Consider the following 26819-nt stretch of genomic DNA (forward strand, 5'->3'; position numbering starts at 1 on the left):
CGTAGGACATCTGTAATGAGAGATGGCCACCAAACCTCACAAAGTCTGGATGTGGTTTGATCTTGGTTTTGCCACATGTTGAAGACACTCTCCACACCTCTCCTCGAACATCAAACAAGTCATTCAGTTCCTGAAATGCTTGTACCGGGTGTCTGGGCCATCATAATGTGCCCTCAGTCAGACCTAGATCACGCAGCTTCCCCATTCTAAACACGGACAGCATGCTCATTGATACTACATGCATTCTGCATGTGTGTATCTAGCAGTCATTCCTCACCAAGTGATGCTGCTATTGCCTGGACAGTCTTATAGTGATAGTAGGTCAGTAGTCATAATGTTCTGCTTGATCATTGTTTATGGAGGCCCAGTTGCTATGTCAAAGTTGTAGTGCAGTTGATAGTGTTGTGAGCTCTGGGCTGTGAAAAGAAAGGTAGCAGGTTCGTGTCCATAATCTCAAATTTTTTTCATCTTTTCTTTTCTGAAACATTCTGGGTCTGTCTTGTTCATTTAAAAGTAGTAGTATCGTGAAAGTCAATTATTTATTATAAGTAGTATGGAATGGGGGTAAGAAATGAAAGAGGAAGCCATCTGGTAGCATTTTGTACAGAGCATAACTTAATCATAGCTAACACTTGGTACAAGAATCATGAAAGAAGGTTGTATACATGGAAGAGGTCTGAAGACACTAAAAGGTTTCAGGTAGATTATATAATGGTAAGATAGAGATTTAGGAACCAGGTTTTAAATTGCAAGACATTTCCAGGGGCAGATGTGGACTGTGACCACAATCTGTTGGTTATGAACTGTAGATAGAAACTGCAAAAAAGGTGGGAATTTAAGGAGATGGGACCTAGATAAACTGAAAGAACCAGAAGTTGTAGGGAGTTTCAGAGAGAGCATTAGAGAACGATTGACAAGAATGGGGGAAAGAAATACAGGAATAGAAGAAGAATGGGTAGCTTTGAGAGATGAAATAGTGAAGTCAGCAAGGATCAAGTAGGTAAAAAGACTAGGGTTTGTAGAAATCCTTGGGTAACAGAAGAGATATTGAATTTAACTGATGAAAGGAGAAAATATAAAAATGCAGTAAATGAAGCAGACAAAAAGGAATACAGACATCTCAAAAATGAGATCGACAGGAAGTGCAAAATGTCTAAGCAAGGATGGTTAGAGGATAAATGTAAGGGTGTAGAGGCATATATCACTAGGGGTAAGATAGATACTGTCTACAGGAAAGAGAACCACTTGTATGAATATCAAGGGCTCAGATGGAAAACCAGTGCTAAGCAAAGAAGGGAAAGCAGAAAGATAGGAGTATAGAGAGGGTCTATACAAGGGCGATGTACTAGAGGGCAATATTATGGAAATGGAAGAGGACATATATAAGATGACATGGGAGATATGATACTGCGTGATGAATTTGACAGAGCACTGAAAGACCTATGTCGGAACTAGGCCCCGAGAGTAAACAACATTCCATTAGAACTACTGATAGCCTTGGAAGAGCCAGCCCTGACAAAACTCTACCATCTGCTGAGTAAGATGTATGAGACAGGTGAAATACCCTCAGACTTCAAGAAGAATATAATAATCCCTCCCCCAAAGAAAGCAGGTGCTGACAGGTGTGAAAATTACTGAACTATCAGTTCAAAAAGTCACAGCTGCAGAATACTAACACGAAGTTTTTACAGACGAATGGAAAATGTGGTAGAAGCCAACCTCGGGGAAGATCAGTTTGGATTCCGTAGAAATGTTGGATCATGTGAGTCAATACTGACCTTCCAAATTATCTTAGAAGATATATTAAGGAAAGGCAAACCTACGTTTCTAGCATTTTTAGACTTAGAGAAAGGTTTTGATAATGTTTAGTGGAACACTCTATCAAATTCTGAAAGTGGCAGGGGTAAAATACAGGGAGCGAAAGGCTATTTACAATTTGTACAGAAACCAGATGGCAGTTATAAGAGCCGAGGGGCATGAACGAGAAGCAGAGGTTGGGAAGAGAGTGAGACAGGGCTGTAGCCTATCCCCGATGTTATTCAATCTGTATACTGAGCAAGCAGTAAAGGAAACAAAAGAAAAATTTGAAGTAGGAATTAAATTCCATGGAGAGAAAAAATAAAAAATTTGAGGTTTGCTAATGGCATTGTAATTCTGTCAGAGACAGCAAAGGACCTGGAAGAGCAGTTGAACGGAATGGACAGTTTCTTGAAAGGAGGATATAAGATGAACACCAACAAAAGCAAAATGTGGATAATGGAATGTAGTCTAATTAAATCGGACGTTGCTGAGGGAATTAGTTTAGGAACTGAGACACTTCAAGTAGTAGATGGGTTTTGCTATTTGGGGAGCAGGAAACTGATGATGGTCAAAGTAGAGAGGATATAAAATGTAGACTGCCAATGGTAAGGAAAGAGTTTCTGAAGAAGAGAAATTTGTTAATATCGAATATAGATTTAAGTGTCAGGAAGTATTTTCTAAAAGTATTTGTATGGAGTGTAGCCATGTATGAATGTGAAACATGGACAATAAATAGTTTAGACAAGAAGAGAATAGAAGCTTTAAAAATGTGGTGCCACAGAAGAATGCTGAAGATTAGATAGGTTGATCATGTAAGTAATGAAGAGGTACTGAATAGAGTGGGCAGAAGAGAAATCTGTGGCACAATTTGACTTGAAGGGGTTGGCTTGTAGGACATGACCTGAGGCATGAAGGGACCAACAATTTAGTATTAGTATTGGAGGGCAAGTATTAGTATTGGAGGGCGGTGTAGAGAGTAAAAGTCGGAGAGGGAGACCAAGAGATAAATACATAAGCAGATTCAGAAGGCTGTAGGTTGCAGTAGGTACTGGGAGATGAAGAATCTTGCACAGTATAGAGTAGCAGGGAGAGCTGCATCAAACCAGTCTCTGGACTGACGATGAAGACAAGTAATTTATTGGTAAAACTGTAGAGGAATACGGGGATTGGAATGCATTCAGCAAATAATTGAGGATGTAAGTTGCAGGTGCCACTCTGAGGTGAAGAGGGTGGCACAGGAGATGAATTTGTGGTGGGCTGCATCAAGATAGTCAGAAGACCGATGACTCAAAAAAAATATATAAATAAATAAATAAAATCTTGTTGCAGAGGCTAATGACTGTACTGTTTCTCCAGTGGTCAGAAATCATAATGTAACTGCAGTTGGTCTGACAGTAAACCCAAGTTACACGCTGGAACTGTCCATTACTATGAAACTTTCTGTAAATATGTATACCTATCTCTGGGTTCATGGAGTGGCTCACGTTTTGTATCTTACCAGTAAATATATTTTTCATTGATGCTGAGAAGCTTCAGAAGAATCTTCTTTTCCATTCAGATGAAACTGTGAAACGAATTTTGATCTTGAAATCTGTCATATGTTTCTTCAGAGTGTTGGTAGTCAATACAACATTGAGAATTTGGGTAATATGCATGCGTAAACTGACATTACACTTTACATGGACTATAGTCAATTTAAAACTGAAAATGGGATGAAAATCCAGTTGAGTTAATGATAAACTTCTACTAGTATGTGTCTCAGATTGTTGTACAGCATTATGCAGTATTCACTAACAGCAATTCAGTGTTCAAGGCATGGATGAGTCAAGAATCTTGTTTTTGATTTGCTGCACTCATCTTTGACAATCACTAACAAAGTTAATGCAGCTACTTTATTTGCATCTATTTTCGTAAAGAAGCTGTCTGATTTTCGAGCCAAATAAAGCTGACAATGGCCGCTAGAGGGCACTGGGAGTACAGAACGCATTAACTAGCTCGTCCTGTGTGCCAATGGCACTGTCACTTGTGAAGTCGGGTGTTGGGCCTGTGTTCACGTCAGCATCAGCTGCCTCGTCCTGTATGAGGATGCCTTTAAGCAGTGCAGAATGTTGAAGATAGTGTGATACTAGACCTAAGGAGTTCCCATGTACAGAAATAAATGGAGTCTTGTGTAAATTAAGTGGTTGCTTATTGAAACCTATTTGTGAGAAATACTGTAAAGTTTGGTTGTAGTAATAGTGTGTGTGTGTGTGTGTGTGTGTGTGTGTGTGTGTGTGTGTGTGTTATGCATTCTTAATGTTAAAAATAATAATTCTTTTTTTTTCTTGTCTAAGGTCCGAAATCTGAAGAACTTGGGTTTCAGAGTTCCTCTTGCAATTGTTAATAAAGCCCATCAAGCAAACCAGATATATCCTTTGGCCATATCTTTAATTGAAAGTGTCAGGACATATGAGAGAACACTGGAGAAGGTGTGTAGTGTTGTTTTAATATAGCTATTAGAAAGAAATTTTCATAAACACCACTCTCATAATCTTACTACAGCTAACCACTTACTTAACGTTAGTGCCATTTAAAGAACATCACTATTGCCAACAAAGATAGTTTACTGTGTCATTTTGTGTGGTCTATACTTTGAGTGCAGATTTTGTTAGTTACTGTTAACAGTAACTATTAACTTATTTTTTTTCCTAGTTCAGGATTTTCCAATAGAACATCAGTTATTAGCATGCTTTGTTTCTTTGTGTGATTGCTATAGAAGATATTTTTTCAGTGTGTTCTCTGCAGAAAAATAATTGGAGAGCAGCCTGCTGTCACATGTGCTACTTATGTTATTTGTTGCTATTTTTTGTTTGTCTTACCTTCTGTTATAGCTATTCCTGTGCATGTAAAAGTATTGACTTAAGGAAACTGACTTAAAGAAATTGTTATTTTCTGACTTAACGTGAAAGTTTAAAGCCACCATCCACTGTGTAACTTAGCACATTTCAAATGCGGGGCAGCTTGGGCATGAAAGTAAACAGTTCATTTCACTTTAGAAATATAATTATTGTAACTTAATGCTCACTACAGTTCGTAGTTTCTGAGATTCAGTTTTAGCTGTGATCTAGATATTGATATAATTGATGTTGACTGAACAGTGGATGTTGGCTGCTGTACTGTCAGTGCTAATTTAGCAATATGAAGTACTATGAAAAAATGTGTTCATAAAATCTGAATTGATTTTGTTATGTCCAGAGAAGTTTTGTTGTTTAGATGTGATAAGTTCTAGAAACTATCCTATAGTTTGAAATTGTTAAAATGATTACATCCTATAAGCATGAGTGCATTTGAAACAGCACTCAGTTTTAATGTATGTTAACATGTTTTGTTTTTCTTCCTTACAATCCATCAGCTCTTGAACCGGAGTTCTCCCAATAGCCCGTCATTCAAGGTAGAGATAGCAAGCACATAATTGTCGAAAATACTAATACCTGTTAACTGCCTGAATGTTTGTTTGAGCCTGAGCATTTTGCCTGTGCTGTTATTTCCTGTTGTGTGTGTTATTGGACTGACTGATTTGCTTTGTGAATCTATGTGGAAGACAGTATTTCCTGTGATGTTCATTCACATACTTTTCTGCGATAGTTATTTTGTTCTTTGTTCACTTCTGGTGTGTAAATATTCTGTTGATATAAATTGTAGATTTTAATCCCCTGTTCCTTTGGTGTGGTGGCCAAGTCAGTGACTTTGGTCATTCTGTTGTTGGAAAGTAATATAGGAATGAAAAATAGCATGACACAGGATGAATTACTGCATGTATTTGTCAGCTGTTAGCTTTAGTCATTATTGCTCTCCTGATAGAGCTTAATGTTTAAATTACTTACTGTATTTTTCCTGTAAAGAGCAAATACAGGAAGGAAATGGCTGCTGTTGCATTATATGCATGCAGTACAAATGCCTACAGAGCAAATGCAATACATGCACTGCAAATGGCCAAAGAAAGGTGGATTGTGTTTATCTTCTGTGTTTTGTGTCAGTTAAAAAACTTTTCTCTCTTTAAGTTTTCATCTGTTTGATGTATTTCATATAATAAAGCCTAACATTTCACGTGTCATGAGAAAATGTTTCTCCTTTATCTGAGTGATATCCAGAGGAGAAATTTATGTAGTTATAATTCAGCTGTTTTGTGTATTTAATGTTATACTTTTTTGTGGGCTCTTACTGAAAAACAAACTCTTGATACAGAAGAATATTAAGTTCACATAAACTGACATGCAGTGAATAGCAGCATGATGATGCTTCTTTTCTCACTTATTTTGCGTAATCATAGGGCTTATTATGTTGTTGAAGTTAAAGAATTGGATGTTCCCATTTTCACCAGTTCATCCCCTTGTACATCCTACAGTCGTTTCTGAGCAAGGTGGCACAATGGTCAAAGGAAAGGACTTGCAATTAATAAGACTGGGGTTCAGGTCCTTGTGTTTACCATCCAGAATTTTGTTCTCTGTGGCTTCCCTAAATTGATGCCAAAACAAGAATAGTTTGTTAAAAAGAACGCAGCTGCTTTCCTTCCTCATTCTGTGTGGACAGTAATGGATTTCCTCACTATGTTGATTTAATGTGGATTTTATACACATTTTTGTGAGTTACGTGTACATATTGATCATTTGATAATTCCGTAGCGGCCAAAATTGTCTGATTGTTGTAGACTGATAGATAAGTCATACTTAAGGAAAAATGACTACACTTAATATTTCACGGAGTAGAATTTTCTTAGATGCAGTCACCAAAAATTACACGAGTATTCAGTCTATACAGTGTATTGCTCTCTATATGCTTTTTAAATGAAGCTACATATCTGCACAATTTCATTCTCATTAACCTTAGTTGCATATGGGAAGTCTGCCGGAACATTTGGGAAGTCTGCCGGAACATTGTATGGATGTTTGTTACGTAACACACAATTTAAGTGAGGACACTACTATTCTCAGCAGTGAAGAGTGGATCCAAAGAGTCAGTTATTTTAATTGTCATTGTACATACTAGACAATGTAAACACAAATGCAGAATAGCAATAACTGACAGCTGAGCTCTTTCATAAAAAAAAGCTGAAACTTTTCATTAGGAATCACTCCAGATCAAGGACGACTTGAATTGCCCAAGTTAGTTCCGGCAGACTCTTGCTGTGACCTCTGAACCGGAGCTATGGGTAGGATAGTATCAGCAGGTGGTCAACAAATGGCAGTCCATGTCTACATTGTAATTCTTTAAGGTTTCCCAGTAATTGGTTGACATCTTGAGGTGTGGGGTATTCTACCGTATATTAGTGTTCTTCATGTACAATATTTTGACAGTGTCATTTGTTATCTTCATCAGGTACTACATGAGACTGCTCATTGAGTGGAATGGGCCCAGTATTTATACCTATGATCTTCACCCTCAATGGCCAGTTCCAGGCATTCCATCTCCAGTCCGTTCCCACTAGAGAGGTCTCCTTGGGTGTTAAATCTCCTGTCTAGTGTGCCTGGCTAAGCGCTCATGTTCAGTTCTCAGTTCAGTGCAGTTCCAGAGTTCACCCTGTGATCAACTCCCATTATCAGCATCGTGTGGTGTCCCGTCTTCGGTCCAGTGTGCCTGGTGCTCTGTCTGGGTTCATTCCCGTTGTCTAAACTCTGTTCTTCTTCTGTGGAGTTATGCTGCTACCCTGTTACATTTTCAGCAGTTTCAGTGCAGCATTCGAGGCTCTACTGAATTGGTACCCAATTTCACAATTCATGAAGTTTTCTGTCACCTTTCTCTTATAACACTAACCAAGTATCTGCAGATCTTTGTCGTCATAATTCTTGGAAAGATTGAGTTCCAAACTTGGCAATAGCTGATTTAGTTGCCTGTCTTAGTTAGGTGTGCCTATGATCTTTGCTTCAGATGTCTGCTGTCCTAGTTGTTTGGCCAATGTACGACATGCCACATTGACGAGGTATGTTACAAATTCTTGGTTTCTGTAATACCAGGTCATCTTTAACATTTCCCAGTAGTCTTCTTGTTTTGGTAGGTGGATGGAACACACACTTCATATTATTCTTCCTGAGAATCATGCTGATTTTGACAGAGGATTCCCCACAGGTCAGGTGTGCCACAGCCGAGGGCTGCCCATGGCTGCACCTCCTTTCTGCTTGTAAGATTGGCCCCCGTATGTGCAATAAACTGAAGTCAGTATATGCCTGAATAGGTCCAACTGAGTATTGTCAGATTTCTCGGCAGTCAGTTCCAGTGGGTCTCTCAATGGCACCTTGCTAAACAGGGATACCACACCAAAACAGTCTGCAGCTCGTGGTCTTTGGGCTAGTGTTGCTGCCTCTGAATCACGGGGTCCCAGATTCGATTCCTGGCCGGGTTGGGGATTGTCTCTGCCCAGGGACTGGATGTTTGTGTTGTCCTCATCATTTAATCACGATCATTTGTGAGAGTGATGAGATTGGATTGTGAAAAGAAAATGGACTTTGTAAAAATTGGGACTTCGTACGGGTGTGATGGCTGTGCTGTTGAGCACCCCACAAACCAATTCTCATCATCACACCAAAACTGACCATTATGTCACATTCTGTGATATGTAGTTGCTTGAGACATTACAAAAAATCCTCAGAGTTGTGGATGTGATGAATACACTATTCACATATGGGAAAAAAGTTTCTTCCAGAACTTTGTCGTCGGATGCATTGATGCACCATTGTTGCTGACAGTTGGACATAGTGGCGTGCTCTCTTTGTCTACTTTTGGCAGCTTATTTAGTGTAGGTGAAACTGACTCTCTATCATAGTTGTTTCATGGGTTGTGAGGTATATCCATTTTCTTAAAGAGATCCCTGATGGTCTTGTCCTTTTGTAAGGTCACATTCCAAAGGCTCCTATACAGGGTCCTCCAGAAGTTGACACACTTCCTAATAATAATCAGCCTGCTACAAAATGGCTGCAGTTCCCTTTGTAAGCTGGCAAAGCCTCTCGTCACTTGATGTTCGATTTTGGATGCATTGTCTTGGCGAGTACCACGCAGGTCTCCCAGCAGAATTTCTTCTGCCACATTTGATGGAAGTGTGTTGGCTAGTTGGTCCACTGTACTGATGAAACTGAAAATATGCACATTTCTGGGAGTTGTTGCAAAATTGAAGCTCCTGCTGAGTACCTTTCAAAGTGGTGTCATTAAAACACTTGCCACTTAGGTTCCAGGTGTGTAAATGGCCACGGGGAGAGAGAGGAGGCTGTAGGTATAAATCCTGGGCCTATTCTACTCTATGCGCAGTCTCAGGTAGCACGTGATGAAGGTAACTAGCCACGTTATTGAAATATTGTGCATGAACAGCACTGATATGTAGCAGAATACGCAACACCTCAATGTGTCTATATCCACATTTATACTTAGCAAATCATTGTGAAGTTGGAGGCTGAAGGTACTGTTTATTGGAACATTGCATTTCACACCTCTAATGATGGATGTGTCAGAGTGCCTCGCCTAATAATGGCAATACAATTTTTTTTTCTATTTTGGGTGCTGTAGTTTATTATAATCATTCTGATGAAGAGGTCAGGTATGTTAACAGTTGCCACAAACCCATTGTATGTTACTAGAGAAATTTTTTTACACTATTTGTATAAAATATGGTAAGTTGTACTCCGCTCAAAACAGTTTATACCTTTTTTTCAGTGTCAAAGTCCATTGATAAAGTTATTAATGATTTGATAATGTTGTTGCTGCATATGTCGTATTTTAAAAATGACTACCTCAGAATGGCATTCATAAAATTCCTTTGAGATTGGATTGCAAGAGGTGGTACAGGATGGATGTTTTATGAGATCTTCGACCTAATCTTTCTTCATGATTGATATGAAGAACTAACTTATGTGGTGGTGGGGAGGGCATGGAGGCAGTTTTTGGCGGGTATGGCAGTTGTACAGGCAGAGTTATGTGAAAGGAATGTTTGAGTGGCTGACTCTGCCCTACCCCATATTCTGCCTCGTGTCTACCTGATGCCTGATTAAGCAGCAGTGCTGAGGCTAGGCACTCCCAATACATGTATAATGGTAGTCTTTTTACAACTAAGAAATTTTCCTCTCCCTCAATCTTTTGGACAGTGACCTTTTTAAATTGTATGCTCACAACATTACTAACAGTTAATGTGCTTTTGCAAATTGTGTCTTCAGTAAAGCTACATTAATTCATTGGCTGTATAGATATTGAGTTTGTGTTCTCATATTAATTACTTACCTTTGATTCTACTTAACAATGAAGCATGAAACAATGATAAGATTGATGTTTATGGTAATTAATATGTTGCATAATTTTTGATTGTACAAATGTCTTCTAAGCCATTGGACTATCATGCAGACAAAGCAGCTTTGTCACTTTTCTAAGCTCAGTTCGTTGCATTTTGTGAAAAGCACATAAATGAAGAAAGGCAACCAATTAGTTTTTGCTGATAAATAAGAGATTCATAAAATAATAAAACAGCACAGAGTTGTTATAAGCTTTTGAATTACTTCTCTTTGGTTAATCTCTCTCTCTCTCTCTCTCTCTCTCTCTCTCTCTCTCTCTCTCTCTCTCTCTCTCTCTGTCTGTGTGTGTGTGTGTGTGTGTGTGTGTGTGTGTGTGTGTGTGTGTCTTCTAAAAAAGAGCAGTAACTTTAAAGTTAGTAATGACAATCTACTGTTAAATGTTTCTATTCACCACAAATGTCAGCAATAAGTGAATGGTTGCTTCTCAGCACTTTGTTTCCATCCTGGAATTTTCAAATTGTAACAAGTGGAAAGCCATGTTTTTGTAACAACAGGAATGCTTGGTATTGCATATTGCTTTCTTTAGACATACAGGAACTTTACTTATGCAGCAGTGGTTAAAATATTTGGTATCCTTTATAGAAATGCTATTACATTCAGCAACTGCTTAGGTAATTCCCTGCCAATAATTAGTCAGTTGGTTACTGCCATTGGAAATAATGAAATAAACTTCCAGCAATTGTTGGTTTAGTGCTAACTTGTTTATCATTGGTTTGTAGCAGGTATTTCTTAAGAATGTAATGCTTATAGTGTTTGCAGGTCTAGACAAAATTATTATGATCACTGAATGCAGAAATTGTGACCAGTCCAAACATAATACTTCTGTTATGAATTTTTAATGTTTTTTTACACTTCAGTCAGGATAAATTATTTCGTTTTCCTTATTGTAAACTAGTTCACATATCTTGAAATTGGTGAATCTGTAACTAATTGCTGTATTATATGTATTTAGCTTCAGTTTCTGTCTTCAGTGTTTGAAGTTGATGTTAAGATCAATATTTTTGAAAGACTTAGAAATGTCACATGCTTACAAAAACAAGTGTTTAGCTGCTTTGTATTTGAAGCATGTTTTTAGGTATTTTTATCTTTTCATTGGTTGTAATATGTGTTTTTATGTAGTAAGCTGAAGCTGTACTCTTTTTTTGTTTGAGAATCTGAATGTAAATTTAATTTGTGACTGTTTCTGCACAGAAACATTTCTGCAGTTTTCCTTAATTTCATTTTTTTATAATTTGAATCATTATGTAGGAAAATTTAGAACTGAGATATTTGTTCTTTGTAGATTTTCAGTGATGCTAATTTCTTTGTCACATTTAATTGGATTGCAGTGTGTACAGCGTTCTGTGGGTTGTTTCAGATTGAAGACAAAGCCAGTATTATACCTTTGGTTGCAGGTATGAGGAAAGAAGTTCAGTCACTGATTGCAGAGGTGAGAACTGTTTTTTTTTACATATATATACTACTACTACTACTACTACTACTGTATTGTAGATGCAGAATGAAATTGTTATAAATTTATTCTAATGTGTGGACTGATTGTATTGTAGGGTATTGGATTAGTCTGGGATAGTTACAAGCTGGATCCATATGTACAGCGCTTAGCAGAAGTTGTGGTTAGTTTCCAAGAAAAAGTAGAAGATCTGCTGTTCGTTGAGGAACAGCTGGATGTGGATGTACGTTCCCTTGAAACTTGTCCATATTCGGCTAATACCTTTGCAGACATTCTTGGAAAGATACAACATGCTGTTGATGATCTCAGTTTACGCCAATACTCCAACCTTCATATTTGGGTCAACAGGTTGGACGAAGAGGTTAGTTCAGTCTTCAGATATTATATTATTTTGTATTCAAGATCTTTCTGTGTATTGTATTTTATTTTTTAAACAGGGTTTTATATTTAGGCAAAGAAGTAAGAAATTGCTCAAATCATATGAATCAGTGGTAAGGATTGTCAGAGTAGTGTATCTAAAGTTGTGGTATCATAATTGGGCATAAGTGCTGAAAAGCATTCAAACCTGTTGCTAAGTACTGAAAGCATGAAACATAACATGTACTATGTAGTGCTTAATGATTTTTTTTCCCACTTTTTAAGCAAATATGTAAGCAGTGCAAGATGTTATATAGTAATAAATGAGACTAAGGTGGCCACTCATTCAGATTATTTATTAATGAAACAGATGTTCCATGATGACTAGATGAAAATTAAGACATACTTGTCGATGATTGAATATAATTAGGAATGCTTGTTGACTTAAAGAACTACTTGTTGTCAAGTTGAAGTTTCTTGACATATGCTGATAATAAATAATTTTGAAGCAGCAGGTACGTTTTGTTACACATTTGAAAAGACACTTTGTCATTTTCTGTATTATTCAATAGAATTCTCTGTTTGCCACTAATTTTTGTCTTGGTTCTCAGGCTGAACATAACTTGGAACTCCCAAGGGCACCCAATGTGTTGGAAAAAAAAGCACAGCCATGATTAGGTCCTTTTACATTCGTTGTAACGTCTGTAAGGAAGATAATATTCAAAATAAAATTAAAACCATATAAAAATAGGAAATATAATACTTACTGTGAAATAGCAGATGCAGATACACAAAGTAGTAAGCAAAAAACTATTTAGGAATTAATTAGGAAGTCTATTAGAACCAATAATGGAGGGGAGGAAGACAGTGAAAAGAAAACACACAAGTGGCTTTTGCTATCAGTATGCAGGAGGACAAAAAATGTTCCTTAATGCAGGAGGACAAAAAATGTTCCTTAATGCAGGAGGACAAAAAATGTTCCTTAATGCAGGAGGACAAAAAATGTTCCTTAATGCAGGAGGACAAAAAATGTTCCTTAATGCAGGAGGACAAAAAATGTTCCTTAATGCAGGAGGACAAAAAATGTTCCTTAATGCAGGAGGACAAAAAATGTTCCTTAATGCAGGAGGACAAAAAATGTTCCTTAATGCAGGAGGACAAAAAATGTTCCTTAATGCAGGAGGACAAAAAATGTTCCTTAATGCAGGAGGACAAAAAATGTTCCTTAATGCAGGAGGACAAAAAATGTTCCTTAATGCAGGAGGACAAAAAATGTTCCTTAATGCAGGAGGACAAAAAATGTTCCTTAATGCAGGAGGACAAAAAATGTTCCTTAATGCAGGAGGACAAAAAATGTTCCTTAATGCAGGAGGACAAAAAATGACCCTTAATGCAGGAGGACAAAAAATGACCCTTAATGCAGGAGGACAAAAAATGACCCTTAATGCAGGAGGACAAAAAATGACCCTTAATGCAGGAGGACAAAAAATGACCCTTAATGCAGGAGGACAAAAAATGACCCTTAATGCAGGAGGACAAAAAATGACCCTTAATGCAGGAGGACAAAAAATGACCCTTAATGCAGGAGGACAAAAAATGACCCTTAATGCAGGAGGACAAAAAATGACCCTTAATGCAGGAGGACAAAAAATGACCCTTAACACGTAGTAACAATTGTTCAACATTTGTGTTAAAAGTTGTATGTTATCATGTGCGGAAATGTTTACATGGTGCTCTGACATATACTCTGATACTTTGGCTCTTGAGTGTGTGTTAAGAGGTTGATGCCTGGAACAGTTGTAGCTAGTGGAAAGGAAAAGTATTGTGCATCTCTGTATGTGGGCTAAAGAAGTAATTACACTGGAGTTAATTAGTAATGTTTTTTTGTAACATATCATAAGTTTTCATGAAAGTGTAATTAGGTGCATTTTTGATGTAGCTTTTCTTTCTTTAATTTTAGGTAGAGAAGAACTTGGCAGCTCGATTGCAGGCTGGGATACAAGCTTGGACCAATGCACTAAATGGTAAAAAGAAGGAGATTGACCACAGCATGGATACAGATGCCCCAGCACAGCCTACACACAAGCCTGGAGGAGATCCACAGGTAGTGAAATGTTCTACGTTATGTTCGATATACAGTTTGTGGAACAAGTTTTTGTTTGCCATTGCTAATTTGCTCAGGCTGAACTTTATTGCAGTATACCACCAGAATTAACCATCACTTTTATCATGTATCTTCAGATGCCGTGTCGGCTGCAACTTCTGTGCTAGCTTAAATATCATTTCAGAAATGAAGTCCTGCCAAATGATATTGAATTCTTCTTTGATAAGTGTGTGTATATAGTGCTTTCCAATACAGCACTCCATATATTATTCATTTACAGAAATTCCTCTCTGATGATGCTTGTCTGTCCAAATTGTACCTCTCAATACATAGTTGTCATACTAAATAAAAGAAGTCATTTATTTTGGCAATGCAGACATGATCTCCTCTTCCATGCTTCCAGCACAATTCCTAGGCGGGACAATAGTGGTATCTAGTAAACTGCTGAATCAGCAAGTGCTGTAACTCACAGAAAGACTGCTGTCGTCACCCTGTCTGGCATATCTATGGTGTCCATCCTGCATGCACGTGCACGCCCCCTCCCCCCTCCTCCCTCCCCCTCCCCTGTCCCCCCACACACAAAATTCCTCCCTCGGTATGAGAGTTGAAACATACTTCTATTAACACAAAAATGACTTCCAGTGGTCATAATCACCATTTGTTGGTGATTTAGCCATTGGTCAATAGGTCTTTTTCCTTGAAGTGATTTGTTACACCACAATACTAACTACAGTAAACTGTCAAGTTTATACATCTTCATAACATTTTCTGTGTGGCAGTACACTAATTAAGCTGTTCATCTATAACAACAAATTCTCTATTCCATTGTTTTTGTGCATTTTAACATTTTTCTTAGCCTTTGGTAGAGATTTTGCATATCACCTGAAACACATAAATGTCATTTGTAATTAATTGAAATAACTTTCAAGGATTCAGATTGAGTAGACCAGTAACCTACTTGCTGAAGCCTGTGTCTGAAACTTGTAATGAGTTTTGTAAGCCGTAGAGCATACCAATTACTGACACAAGTAGTTTCTTTTGCATCAGAATACAAAGTTAAATTATTTGAACGGAGCAACAGGGAAAGTATCACCTTTCTTTGCATGGAGAATATTTTGTATTGCTATGAAAATAGCAGTGCTCTTTTTAAAAGAAAATTTGAAAAAGCGTGCGTAAAGCTGTGCTGTTTCTTAAGGATACAGGGTACTTTTCTGGCTCAATATTATGTAAAAATCAACACCTATTTCTTTCAGGCACTGTTTATAATGTATATGTTTTACAGATTTTTTGTTGATATCAGGTAATGCAGCACACTTTCTAAACAAATTAGAAGTATTTTGAATATTTTTGAACCTGATTAGGTTTATTAAAAAAATTACAAGGTAATTGATTAATTTTTTTTTCAAAATGCTTCCTCAAATTGAGGTACCATTTAATCCAATGTTATACGTTTGAAGGAGAGAGAATTTTTACCAGATATGCGTGACATGATGGCTGAGGCGCTAGTCATATTTAATTCCACTTATTATGTATATTACAAGGATAAAAAAATCATCTTATGTTTTAATTTTTATAATTTTTTCCTAATAAAAATATTTTTTTCTGGAATTTAGTTGATCCTGCAATAAAGTTTAGGTCTAATACCTAAGTATGTACCATTGCAAGTTACAGAAAAAATTAGAGCAATGCTTTATAAACTTGAGGAAATATTTGTTCCTGAATTCTGAAAAATAAAACTTGCAGGAAATTGCGAATGAAGATAAGAGTCCAATTAAACTGTGCCTCGGAACATTCCTAAAGCATATTTTTCATCTTGCAGCATTTCTTCATCCTCAGGCTTCATCTTGCCATTCCTTTTAGCACTTCTCGCTTCTTTGGTAACTTGAAGAGTGAATCTTTCAGCTTCATGCACCCGTTGTCTGCCATGCGCAAGCAGTTGATCTTCCATATTAGAGCCCCATTTTAAGACAAATTTTCTCAGGACTTCCAACCTTCCTATTACTCCATCATTGAAATATATCCCTGCATCTAGTACACCAACTTTTAATGTATTTAGTCCTACAAAAACATTCTTGGGTAATCTTCCTAGTATGCAATGGTTGAAACTTTCATTTGTATTCTGAGTGCCCCATGAAGACATTTACTAAGCAGAACAAGGTCACTCAGGTATCTGAAAATTGGTTTTATTTCATTCGTAATAGGATTTGGAAGAGAATGCTTATGATGGTATATTTGACCACTTTCTTTTGGTTTTTGGTAACCACACCAAGAATCTGCTCCTTCAGGGCAAAGTCCGTGAACAGAGTGGTGATCTATGGGCAACTTATGAAAGTAGGTGGCCCATACAGCTTTTCTCATTGGTGTAACAACATTCAGGGGTGCAGTTCATCTAATAGCCAGTCCATAATAACTCGGAAGGAGGTCTATTTCAGTTTCTGCCAATCTGCCTTGGCCAGACAGAGATTTTCCATCATATAGTAACTTTCTTTTCATTTATCTTTGTAGCTTCCTCAATCTAGCACCCATCCTCTTTTGCACATGCCCACAACACTCCAGTTTTGTTTCCAAGGTATCACCATAAACATTGAACTCATAAATTTTATTGAAAGCTTTAGAGTCACCATTGCCTAGGTACTTCGTATATCTGATGTTATAAAAGCTCACCAACCTCTGAAATGTTTTTAGAGCTCCATCACACTCCATACCTCCAGTGTAACCATCATAATCCTTAGAACACAGATGTTCAATAGTCCTTCAGTGTTACCATGACATGTGTGGCAGTACTTAAATAAGCACTTAGCATCAACTTTTCCATTCTCCAGTGAAGTAGCACTTACAACACCATTCAAGGAACGATGTCCTTGACGTTACCATGTCCCATCAAGTGCAACAACGATGTTCGTGGTTCCACTAATATTTACAGGTTTTTCTACTGCACATTTTGTAGATGCTTTAGACACAACCATCAAGGCACCTAAAAGTATTGTTATGTACTTCCTGAAACAATTAGGAGGAGGAGGAGGAGGAGGAGGAGGAGGAGGAGGAGGAAGGTCCATCAAACCACAAAATGTTTGAGCAGCCTTTTTTCCTTTTCCTATTGCATGCATTGCATACACTAACTTCAGATTCACATCATATTAATTATGCACAATGTTCGGAGTCATTTTCGAGGTAGATTTATTGCAGGGTCTACACAGAACAACTAATTTTGACGCTAAACCCTTCCTGCTACTTTGTTGTTCAGTCATTTCCAGACAACCTACACCATCACAGTGTTTACATTTAGCCAATTCCTTTATCAAAGAAGATAAGATGCTCACATCAACAGCAACAAATCCACTACAAACAGCGTCATTGTTAACACAAATATTTTAATCACCAGGAGGCGTGCCGTGTGGGAGTTTCTTCCACAAAGAACTGATACATAGGTTACTTTCAACATTGTGGCTTGCTTTGTTTGTGAACTGGTTACCACGGAATTTCCTTTTATTGAATTTCTTGATGTGTGGCATAGTTCTTATTTATTGCACACTAAAGGATATGTACTTCCAGAAATATATGTAGCACTTGGACAACAAACATTCAATAACACATGAACAAACTGCTTCAGTGAAACAAAAGCAAATACTAGCAAAGATAATCATTTACAGACACTAGCAACCTGCACTGTTACCAACATATACAATGTATCATACTTATAGTTACTGGAAACAAAATTCACAGTTCTTTTCGGAATAATTCTGGTTTCTTTAACAGAAATAAAGGGGGCATGGTGGCATACATGACCATAACTTTAAAATTTGACATTTTTCATTTGGAACCCTATAATGTATATATCAAAGTAATCAGGAAAGACTATAAAACTTAATAAAATCATTAAAAAAATTTCATTTTTTCACCATTTATAAGTATCCCATACCCTTAAAGATGAGATGGATTTGACAGAGTGATGGAGAAAACATTAAATGTTTGTTTGGAAAAGTAAAATACTTAAACGAAAATGTCAGTTACACTTTGAAGTTTTATAAATTCATATAAATAGAAGAGCCTTCAAAGGTTGTGCAGTATGGTTTATATTTTGGTAATGTGCAGCTGTAGCTATGACGCTGTATATGTTAAAACAGAATTTGCAGATTTCAGAATATTAATATGGTATTTGCATTTCAGATTCAAGTAATGGTGCATGAAGTGAGAATCACAAATCAGATCATGTATCTGTATCCGAGTATAGAAGAAGCTCGTTTTCAAATAATGCAACAGTTGTTTGCATGGCAAGCTATAGTGACTTCACAGACAAGATTACAAAGTTCCAGGTATCAAGTTGCTCTTGACCGCCCATCTTCACCAACATATCGCAACCTTCTCACAAAATTGCCCCAGGGTTGTAATGTACTTGAGTCTGCATATGATGCTATTGAAAACAAGATTAAGGAGGTGAGTGACCTCTGAAGAGTATCTTTCTATAGAACTGAAAATCCGAGATAGAATCGTAAATATGATTTAATATGCATGGGATTGCAAACAAGTGTTTTGTCTTCTTGTGTAAGAGCCACCTTCAAAAATAATTTTTAAACTTTTTCAGTAATTCTTTTTACTCATGTTCAGTGACAGTACATATCATGCTGAAATATGTTTTTCTGCTAATAGGTACAAAAGTATGTTGGAGAGTGGCTTTGCTTCCAGTCATTGTGGGACCTTCAGTCAGATAATCTCTATGGGAAGCTCGGAGAAAATATTGATCTTTGGATGAAGTGTCTACATGATATAAAGTGAGTATATTGCCATCTTAGTCTTCTTCTTATGACATCTGCTACGGATTAGAGCAAGGCATGTCAACATGTTTGACAACTCACAGTGGAACAGAGTTTATATTTACTTAATCAATTAGTAGCCTCTTTTGTAGTTAGTTGAGGTCTGAGTTGGAGGAGGAAAAAGGATGCAAAAATGGAACCCATCTTCTGGAGATAGGTGTGTAGCTGCAGCAGATGCAAAATACAAATGTCTCTGCTGGGCAAACAATAAGATATTAGGAAGCTATAGGTAACACTGAATTATTTGTTTTCTTGTTGTTTTGGATTCTACTGCCAATGTCTTCAATTTAGTTTGTTCCTCTCCTTCTTTGCCTACTGTCCTGAGGTCCTTGTGGCAATTAGAGTACCCCAAATTGATAGGGTGTCAGTAATAAGGCCACTGTAATGAAACTTACTTGTAACACTTCTCTTTATGTACAAAATTGATACTTATAACCATTAAAAGTTAGTTGGCTTATCAAGTAACTTATCATGGTTACAAGTTACTTGATAAGTCAACAAATGGAATCAACGACTTGGTAAATTCGGCCTCCGACTGAATATCAAGAAGACAGAATACATGGAGTGTTTTATTCAAACTGATGGGACAAAGTCAGTGGAGAAGACCTGCAGAAATTGGAGCAATTCAAATATCTTGGCTCACTCATATGCAGTGGATGTCTGTTGCCTTGTTAACACCAGCTAGATGAAATGGCACCAGGTGACTGGCATTCTGTGTGATTGCCATATGCCTTTACACCTTAAGTCAAAGCTTTATGGGACTGTAGTATTTCCAATTGCACTTTATGGGTCAGTGTGTCTGCCAAGGACAATGAAGCATGAGCATGCTCTCCAGATGATGGAAATGCATATGCTCTTATGGTTCCTGGGGCTTACCTGATTTGACTATGCAACAAACGTCAACGTTAGACTGTGACTTGGGTTTACACCAATCTCGGACAAACTACGGGAATGCAGGTTCAGATGATACAGACACGTAATGCTTACTAAAGCAGATTCGGTGTTAAACAAAAAAACAGCTATGCACCTAGACATAAATGACCGATGACCTTACGGCAGACCCAAGACCCAATAGATGGACTGTATATAGAAGGATACGGAATTCATCATTGCCACCTACGAAGATGCCCTTAACAGACCCAAATGGAGGCAGATGTGTCAACCAGCAGACCCAGCCTAGTGTGGGAAAAATGCTAAGAAGAAGAAGAAGAAGAAGAAGAAGAAGAATAATAGTTACTTGCTTCACTCACAAAGCAAAATGATAAGTTACTCTCTGTGTCAGTCATTTCTCACACTCTATCGGTCACTTCCTGCCAGTTCATTTCACAAATAATTATTTGCATTTATGTCCATGCTCTGTGCTGTAGTTTCCAGTACATTACAAAAACATCTGCCTCATGAGTTCTTTGTTACTTTGTCATGTGTAACTCTGTTCTGTGACAAAGTGCAATAGACTGAATATTCTGTTGCCTTTTGTGTGGTATTGCGATCTTTTGAGTCCCCCATTTAATGTGCCGACTATGTTTTAACTTGGTGTTTGGGTGAATACAAAGGGATTTCACATATAATATCTCATTTAGTGTCTCACCAGTGTAGTCTGATTAAAATGACTTTTTAACTGACATGTTAAGCTTTGAAACAGAATTCCTCTGATGAGAGCTGTGAATGTCAAGAGTGAAGTGTCTGATTCTGTCAATGTGCCATCACAAAACATTGGTTCACTTGGGGTACACCTACACGACAGCAGATGATCCGTATGACACAAATATAATTTAGCAAATGGAATGCTGGGCCCTGCTAACAGTCTGTTCACTCGGTGTTGACCTCATTGGGAAGCCACACATTATGGTCACAGCTGGTTGACCAAGTCCTTAACCGCTGTGCAGCTCATGACCATTGTGACAATGCTCTAGTGCTTGTGACAAGTGTCAACTGAAAAGTGATTTTTATTGGACTTTCTTTAAAATCATTTATGCTCTGTGTATTCTCATACTCAGATTGTGACCTTATATAGTACATCATGCAAGACATCTTTGGCCTTTTCATTTTGGACCTCATTTCTTCATCACACATTTCCACCAGTGTCAGTTACATCATTTTCTGCATTTTTAATTGATCTTGTATTTAACACATACATCCCAATTCTTTTATCTTCACAATCCCGAATCCTGAATTCATGTTTTTTTAACTAGTTATCTCCATCATTTTTACTAGATACCCAATAAAGATCTGACTTTTATAGTGTTACCTCTGTTACATAGTCCTTACAGCAGTCGGGCAACATTTAATTAAATACGAGAAAATTTTGAAGAAATTTACAGGGCAAGGGAAAGAGAGAGATTTCTTGGGTCATATATTTGGAAGTGTAATTTTTACTTGCACTGTTTTGTTAATATCGCAACAAATATACTAGTAGATATTGCTTGGTAGCTGGAAACAAATAAGAGTTATTTACTGAATATGAATTGCTTGTCTCAAATGATGTAATTAGGAATGTGATCTTTCGCTTTCTTCTGTGTATGATCACCTTGAACTGCTCTCTGGTATTCAGATTGATATCATCTGGTTTGTCATTTCCACAAGCTTACTTGTTGCCATCATCTGTGTTTACTGTACTCATGTGGGCACAGTGTTATAAACAGATTACTCTGTGAATCAGACAGTCCATGATTTAATTATGTACAGGCCAGTTGTTACTAAAAGAACTTGCTTTCAGGAAATCACGAACTACGTTTGATACATCAGATACACGCCGGGAATTTGGTCCAATTGTGATTGATTATGCCAAGGTACAAAGCAAAGTATCACTCAAGTATGACTCTTGGCACAAGGAGACACTTGCTAAATTTGGTTCTCTGCTAGGAAATGAAATGGCTCAATTTCATTCCCAAGTTTCTAAGGTATTTACATGAATTACTTTTTTCTTAGAGTATTCATTTCAGTCTGCTGTAATGTTTTACAGTGTTAGTACCAACTGAATTTTTTTGGAAAATATATTTTTAATTACAATGATTTTTTAAAAATTCAGTCTCGCAGTGAACTAGAGCAACAGAGTATTGAAGCAGCAAGCACATCTGATGCAGTCACTTTCATAACATACGTGCAAAGTCTAAAGAGAAAGATGAAGGCCTGGGAAAAACAGGTACATCAAAATTATTTACTTATTTCGTCATTAATTTTTGTGTTGTAAAGAAATGCAGAATAATTACGTACCGCATACTTTCAGGTGGATGTGTACAGTGAAGGACAGTTAATCTTGGAGAGGCAGCGATTTCAGTTCCCAAGTTCTTGGCTACATGTTGACAACATTGTAGGTGAATGGAGTGCTTTTAATGAAATAATAAAGCGCAAGGATTCATCAATACAGTCACAGGTTTGTGCTTAAATAAAATCTCCTTAGCTGTGATATACAGTACTGCTCATAAGTTTAAAACTTTTTGGTTTTATTTTAATTAAAATAGTAATCTTAGAAATGTATTGATCTAGAATAGTATGTGTTCGTAGCAGTATCTTAACTCATTATGCAGGTAAAGAAATTTTCTGTATTTTGATTATTATAGTTAAATTTAAATTTCATAAAACTGATTCTAAGAAGCAAATCATGTGTTAGCGTATTTGTGGTTAGGTTTACTAATGAAATAGCAAGACGATAGCTGAAATGTTGTGGGATAAGCAGTACAAATGGTTAAGGAAAAGGCTCAGAGGTGGTAACCATTGTATAATACTGCACTGAAGTAAAGCATTACTCATCAAATTAGGAAATTATTGTTGTTGTTAACAGTATGGTGAGTTTCCTAAATTTCATTGAGAATGCATGTTTTCCTTTCAAATTCACTAATGATTAGCATAGTTTTGGCGAGTTTTCTTGAAATAATTGTTGTCCTTGTAGCATAAAGAAATGAGAGTTTAGTATCCCCACCAGTGAGCGTACATTAGGCGACAGATGAGTAGGTGTGGGTCTCGCGCCATAGTAGTGAGGAAAGCTATCATGGATGCTGCACATGGAGTGTCGTATGGGCAGAACCATTGACTTGTATGTGTTGGCGGTGATAGGCTGGCTAGTGAGCTCTTTGAGTGAGATCGACTTAGAGACGTGGCTTTCATATTGTGCCTTGCTCTTGGTTCTGCACATCAGTTGTTTTGATGATTTTCCTTGGTCACTTTTTGTGCTTTTTCTCCAAGGATCTCTAAGTGGCGTTTGGAATATCTGCTCTCCCATAGATTGACCTATATATCGAGTGTTTCCTCTTCCCCAGAGCAGCTCCTGGGCTTTTGGCATGAGCACACATCATTGGTTAGAATAGTGACATTTATGCCAACATAATGGTTTTGTGGCGTTGTCATGCCTCAGCAAATACAAAAGTGACTTTTGTGAATGACAAATTACATTATGTTTGAAATTGTTTCAGAAGATGATAGTTGTAAAAATGTTTGTGTAAATAAGTATATTTTACTACAATTTACTGGAGTAATTAGTCTGTTTCACACAAAATTTGCACGATATGTTTTCTGTGGAGTGTTAAATTGTGTAACAAACTGCCCTTTTTGTGTTTCTTGAGAATTGTTGGCTATTTTCTCATCTTCTCATTGACAGAAGCATTAACTTGTTGCACTCTGTTACAAAAAGTGTATTGAAACAAGTATCAATTATGATGACAAATCATTAGGTAGTTTAAGATGTAGTGCTGGATGGTGAATAGACTTGTAAAAATATCAGGTGACTGCTGACCTTTTAAACTTAAAATCTTCTGCAGAGCAGAGAAAACTGAGCACATGTCACTGTATCTTAAGTTTGTATACACCTTGATGTGTCTAGATTCTTATTGCTACTAGGTGGAACAAAAGTTTGGGCTTTAATCTTTATCTTAGGTTTAATGTGTCTGTTTATATCTTGACAGCTTTCAAGATGAGCAGTACTTTGCATTGTCAGTATTTACACACCAACCTGGACTTTTTATTTAAATAATATTGCAATAAATTGTACATCCTTCTATACTTTTGTATGAAAGGAAAAAAGTCGGCTTTTAAAGTTTTGCTTCAGGGTTGTAACTGCAGCTGCTGATGGTATTTTCATTTCTTGTAGGTTGCAAGTTTGCAGATGAAAATTGTGACGGAAGATAAGGCAGTGGAGGCTCGTACCAATGACTTTTTGAATGACTGGGAACGTAATAAGCCTGTGGAAGGACACTTACGGCCTGATGATGCACTACAACAACTACATATGTATGAAACAAAGTTTGCCAGACTTAAAGAAGAGCGGGACAATGTTGCCAAAGCTAAGGAAGCACTGGAGCTACAAGAACCAGGTTTCTTTGTTTTTTTGATATCTTGTGCTGTTGTACAGGATTATTTGTTTAGAATAATGTAAAGAGCACAATAGAAACAAATATTTATTTTAGTAACATCAGTATTTCCTGCTATGAAGCTTGTAATTCCCTAGGTACTCTATTTAACTGCAAAGATATTGAGTTACCTTATTGCACACTTTTTCCTTAGCCTGTATATTAAGAACAATGAGTTGTGTGAATAAAATGGAGAATATATTTTATACTCAGAATTTCAGAGAACATTCTCAGCTTTGTGTGAATAAAGTGTGTCTGAGAATATACTTCACCCGAGAATGTTGTCACCATGAGCGAAAGGGAGGGGGAAGTTGCTCAAGACAAATAATGTTTTCCGATTTTGTATGAATAAAACTAGAAGAGCTTCTAATAAGTCGAGAATTTTCTCCTTTTTTGAAATGAACTCTGTAGTATACTTAGAGCTGAGTAAGTTCTGTCGAAGTTACAGCTTTACAGAGGTTTTTTTTAGTAACAGTGGCAGAACTTACGTTGCTTGGAAGGCAAGGAAAGATACATGTAGCCCAAAGAAATACTGAAGAGAGAAGCAATAGAGGTTTATATAGGCTTAACAATAAAAAAAATTATTTGCCTGGTGAACTTCCTTTCCAAAAATAATGAAAGAATATGGGGACCTTTGAAACTAAGTGAAAATTGAAGCATTTTCGTTATCATTTAACAGACTGCAACTGTACATGGGTTCGTTCACTACCTATTTTTCACGTGGCTCATCTGCAAAGGGGGTTGGTAGTGAACGGTTGCATTTGCACCCCTAATACTGAGTCGTATATTGGCTAGCCTGTGAACAGTGGTGAATTGAATACACAGTTGTCTATACCACAACCTTGCGCAAAATGAGGTACACTATACAAATTCAGATTGAAACTTATTTATTTAAAAAGCTAACTTTGTGGCCATGCATCTTTAAGTTCACAAATAAATCCAATCTGGATAATTAGTATTTGGTGCAATTCGTACACATGGTTTATTGTCTCGCACCTAAGCACTTTCATGTTGTTCCTTCACAGTTTATTCACATACGCTGGCATCCATGCTTACACTTGCGGCACTTTGCTGCTCCGAACTTACCACAATGGACAACAGACCTCCTTTTCCTGCTCATATCCCAAGTCTTGAGTCGGGTCACGCGACACTACATTAATCAGAATAATTCATAAAAAGGGCCACAATTCATTGACAGTTTTTTATAAGATTTAAATACTTAAACCTAAATACATTATATAATTTTACACACATTTATCACCACATAATTATATAATTCGTTGCAAAAACAAAAAACAAACTATGCAACAGAACTACAATGTTCATCAAAACACAAAACAAGTATTTTCATGTCCATTTTGCATTACACTATTTTCACTCTGCATTTAATACATAATTTTATTCTTAAGCATGGAAAATTAAAATTGGGGCTAATTTATGACATGCTATCAGATTTACATAATTAGGAATAACTCCATGTTTTGCCACAGTTTCACCCTCTCCCTTCATTTAATGACGTCATCGCATGAAATACCAGACACACACATACCTGTGTGGCACTACAAAAATCGAAATTGAATGGTGTCTTCATATTAAATAATGACGTACTTTGCAGTTGGCTCATTTTCACATGATTTCTATTTCAATGATCCAAGGGCTCATTACAAGCACATCCTACATTATTAACTTAAGAGCAAATCCATGTACAGTAATTATCTGCAATTATGTAACCAAGTAATTTAAACCATCTGATACTGCTGAATGTGCTTTCTCTTTATCAGGGAAAGATGAGTCTATAAATATGTTTACTTTTCTTTGTGCTTTTCGCATTCCATCCATTTTTTCCATAGCTGATATTTCCATTGCCAGGAAAGCTGCTGTATGGCCATATTATCCCCCGTTACCTTAAAAGAGCCAAGTTTTCAGACTGGTGTATCAGAAGACTTAGGTATATTTTCAGAAGTTCATAATATTTTCTTACAGCATAAATAATATATTTTTTATTTTAAAATTCAGTAGGTAGATCAGAAAAATTAATAAGTGGGTTATTACAAACCTAGTGACTTGTTCCTTGTAATGAAACGCGTGGGCAACTACTTACATACTAGATGCGCAAGTGGACCATTATGCATCTTATTTAACCAATATGACAAGCGTTACGGTTTGGAGTAGATGAAAATGTCATCTAACCATAAAATTTTGTTTGTGTTACGTATTCACCTAACTTCAATAACAAACAAGTTTACCACATGTTGAAAATTCAATAACATAACAAGAAAATGCATTTTCATAAAGTATCTGTAATCATCTTAATGATTTGTTGATGCACACAAAAGTAAAATCTTCTCAAGGAGGAGTGGAAATACTGAGAAAGAACTCCCTCATCAGAGAATATGCTTTCTCAGAGAATATTCTTTTGTGCTGAGAATCTTCTCTGAAGAATGTTCTCTCTCTCTCTCTCTCTCTCTCTCTCTCTCTTTTTTATTCATATGACCCAGTGTTTAATGTAAAGAAATGTTACTGCACTATTCAGCTGAATGTAGAAGTGTATCATTATCATTAATGCGTAATTTTCCAAGTATCATTGTTTTCTCTCCTACCTATGAAATTTCCTCAGAACTACATGTTATGATTAGCTGTTCTCTACAC

The 26819-nt window shown here is 36.9% G+C and overlaps 1 protein-coding gene across 3 annotated transcripts in view; it reads left to right on the plus strand.

The window, feature by feature from the left end:
* LOC126176887 (dynein heavy chain, cytoplasmic) overlaps window positions 1-26819 on the plus strand; it is a 228059-nt gene that overhangs the window by 50376 nt on the left and 150864 nt on the right. For 2 of the 3 annotated variants that reach the window (XM_049924087.1, XM_049924088.1), the window contains exons 12-22: window positions 4134-4268; window positions 5192-5230; window positions 11464-11535; window positions 11654-11917; window positions 13874-14017; window positions 18185-18451; window positions 18665-18786; window positions 21545-21728; window positions 21857-21970; window positions 22055-22201; window positions 23912-24134. In XM_049924087.1, coding sequence (XP_049780044.1) covers window positions 4134-4268; window positions 5192-5230; window positions 11464-11535; window positions 11654-11917; window positions 13874-14017; window positions 18185-18451; window positions 18665-18786; window positions 21545-21728; window positions 21857-21970; window positions 22055-22201; window positions 23912-24134 — 1711 coding nt within the window. The remainder of the gene's footprint in view (window positions 1-4133; window positions 4269-5191; window positions 5231-11463; window positions 11536-11653; window positions 11918-13873; window positions 14018-18184; window positions 18452-18664; window positions 18787-21544; window positions 21729-21856; window positions 21971-22054; window positions 22202-23911; window positions 24135-26819) is intronic. The other variant, XM_049924089.1, reaches the window with a different exon arrangement.

Source organism: Schistocerca cancellata, chromosome 3, assembly GCF_023864275.1.
Source record: "Schistocerca cancellata isolate TAMUIC-IGC-003103 chromosome 3, iqSchCanc2.1, whole genome shotgun sequence".
NCBI lineage: Eukaryota > Metazoa > Arthropoda > Insecta > Orthoptera > Acrididae > Schistocerca > Schistocerca cancellata.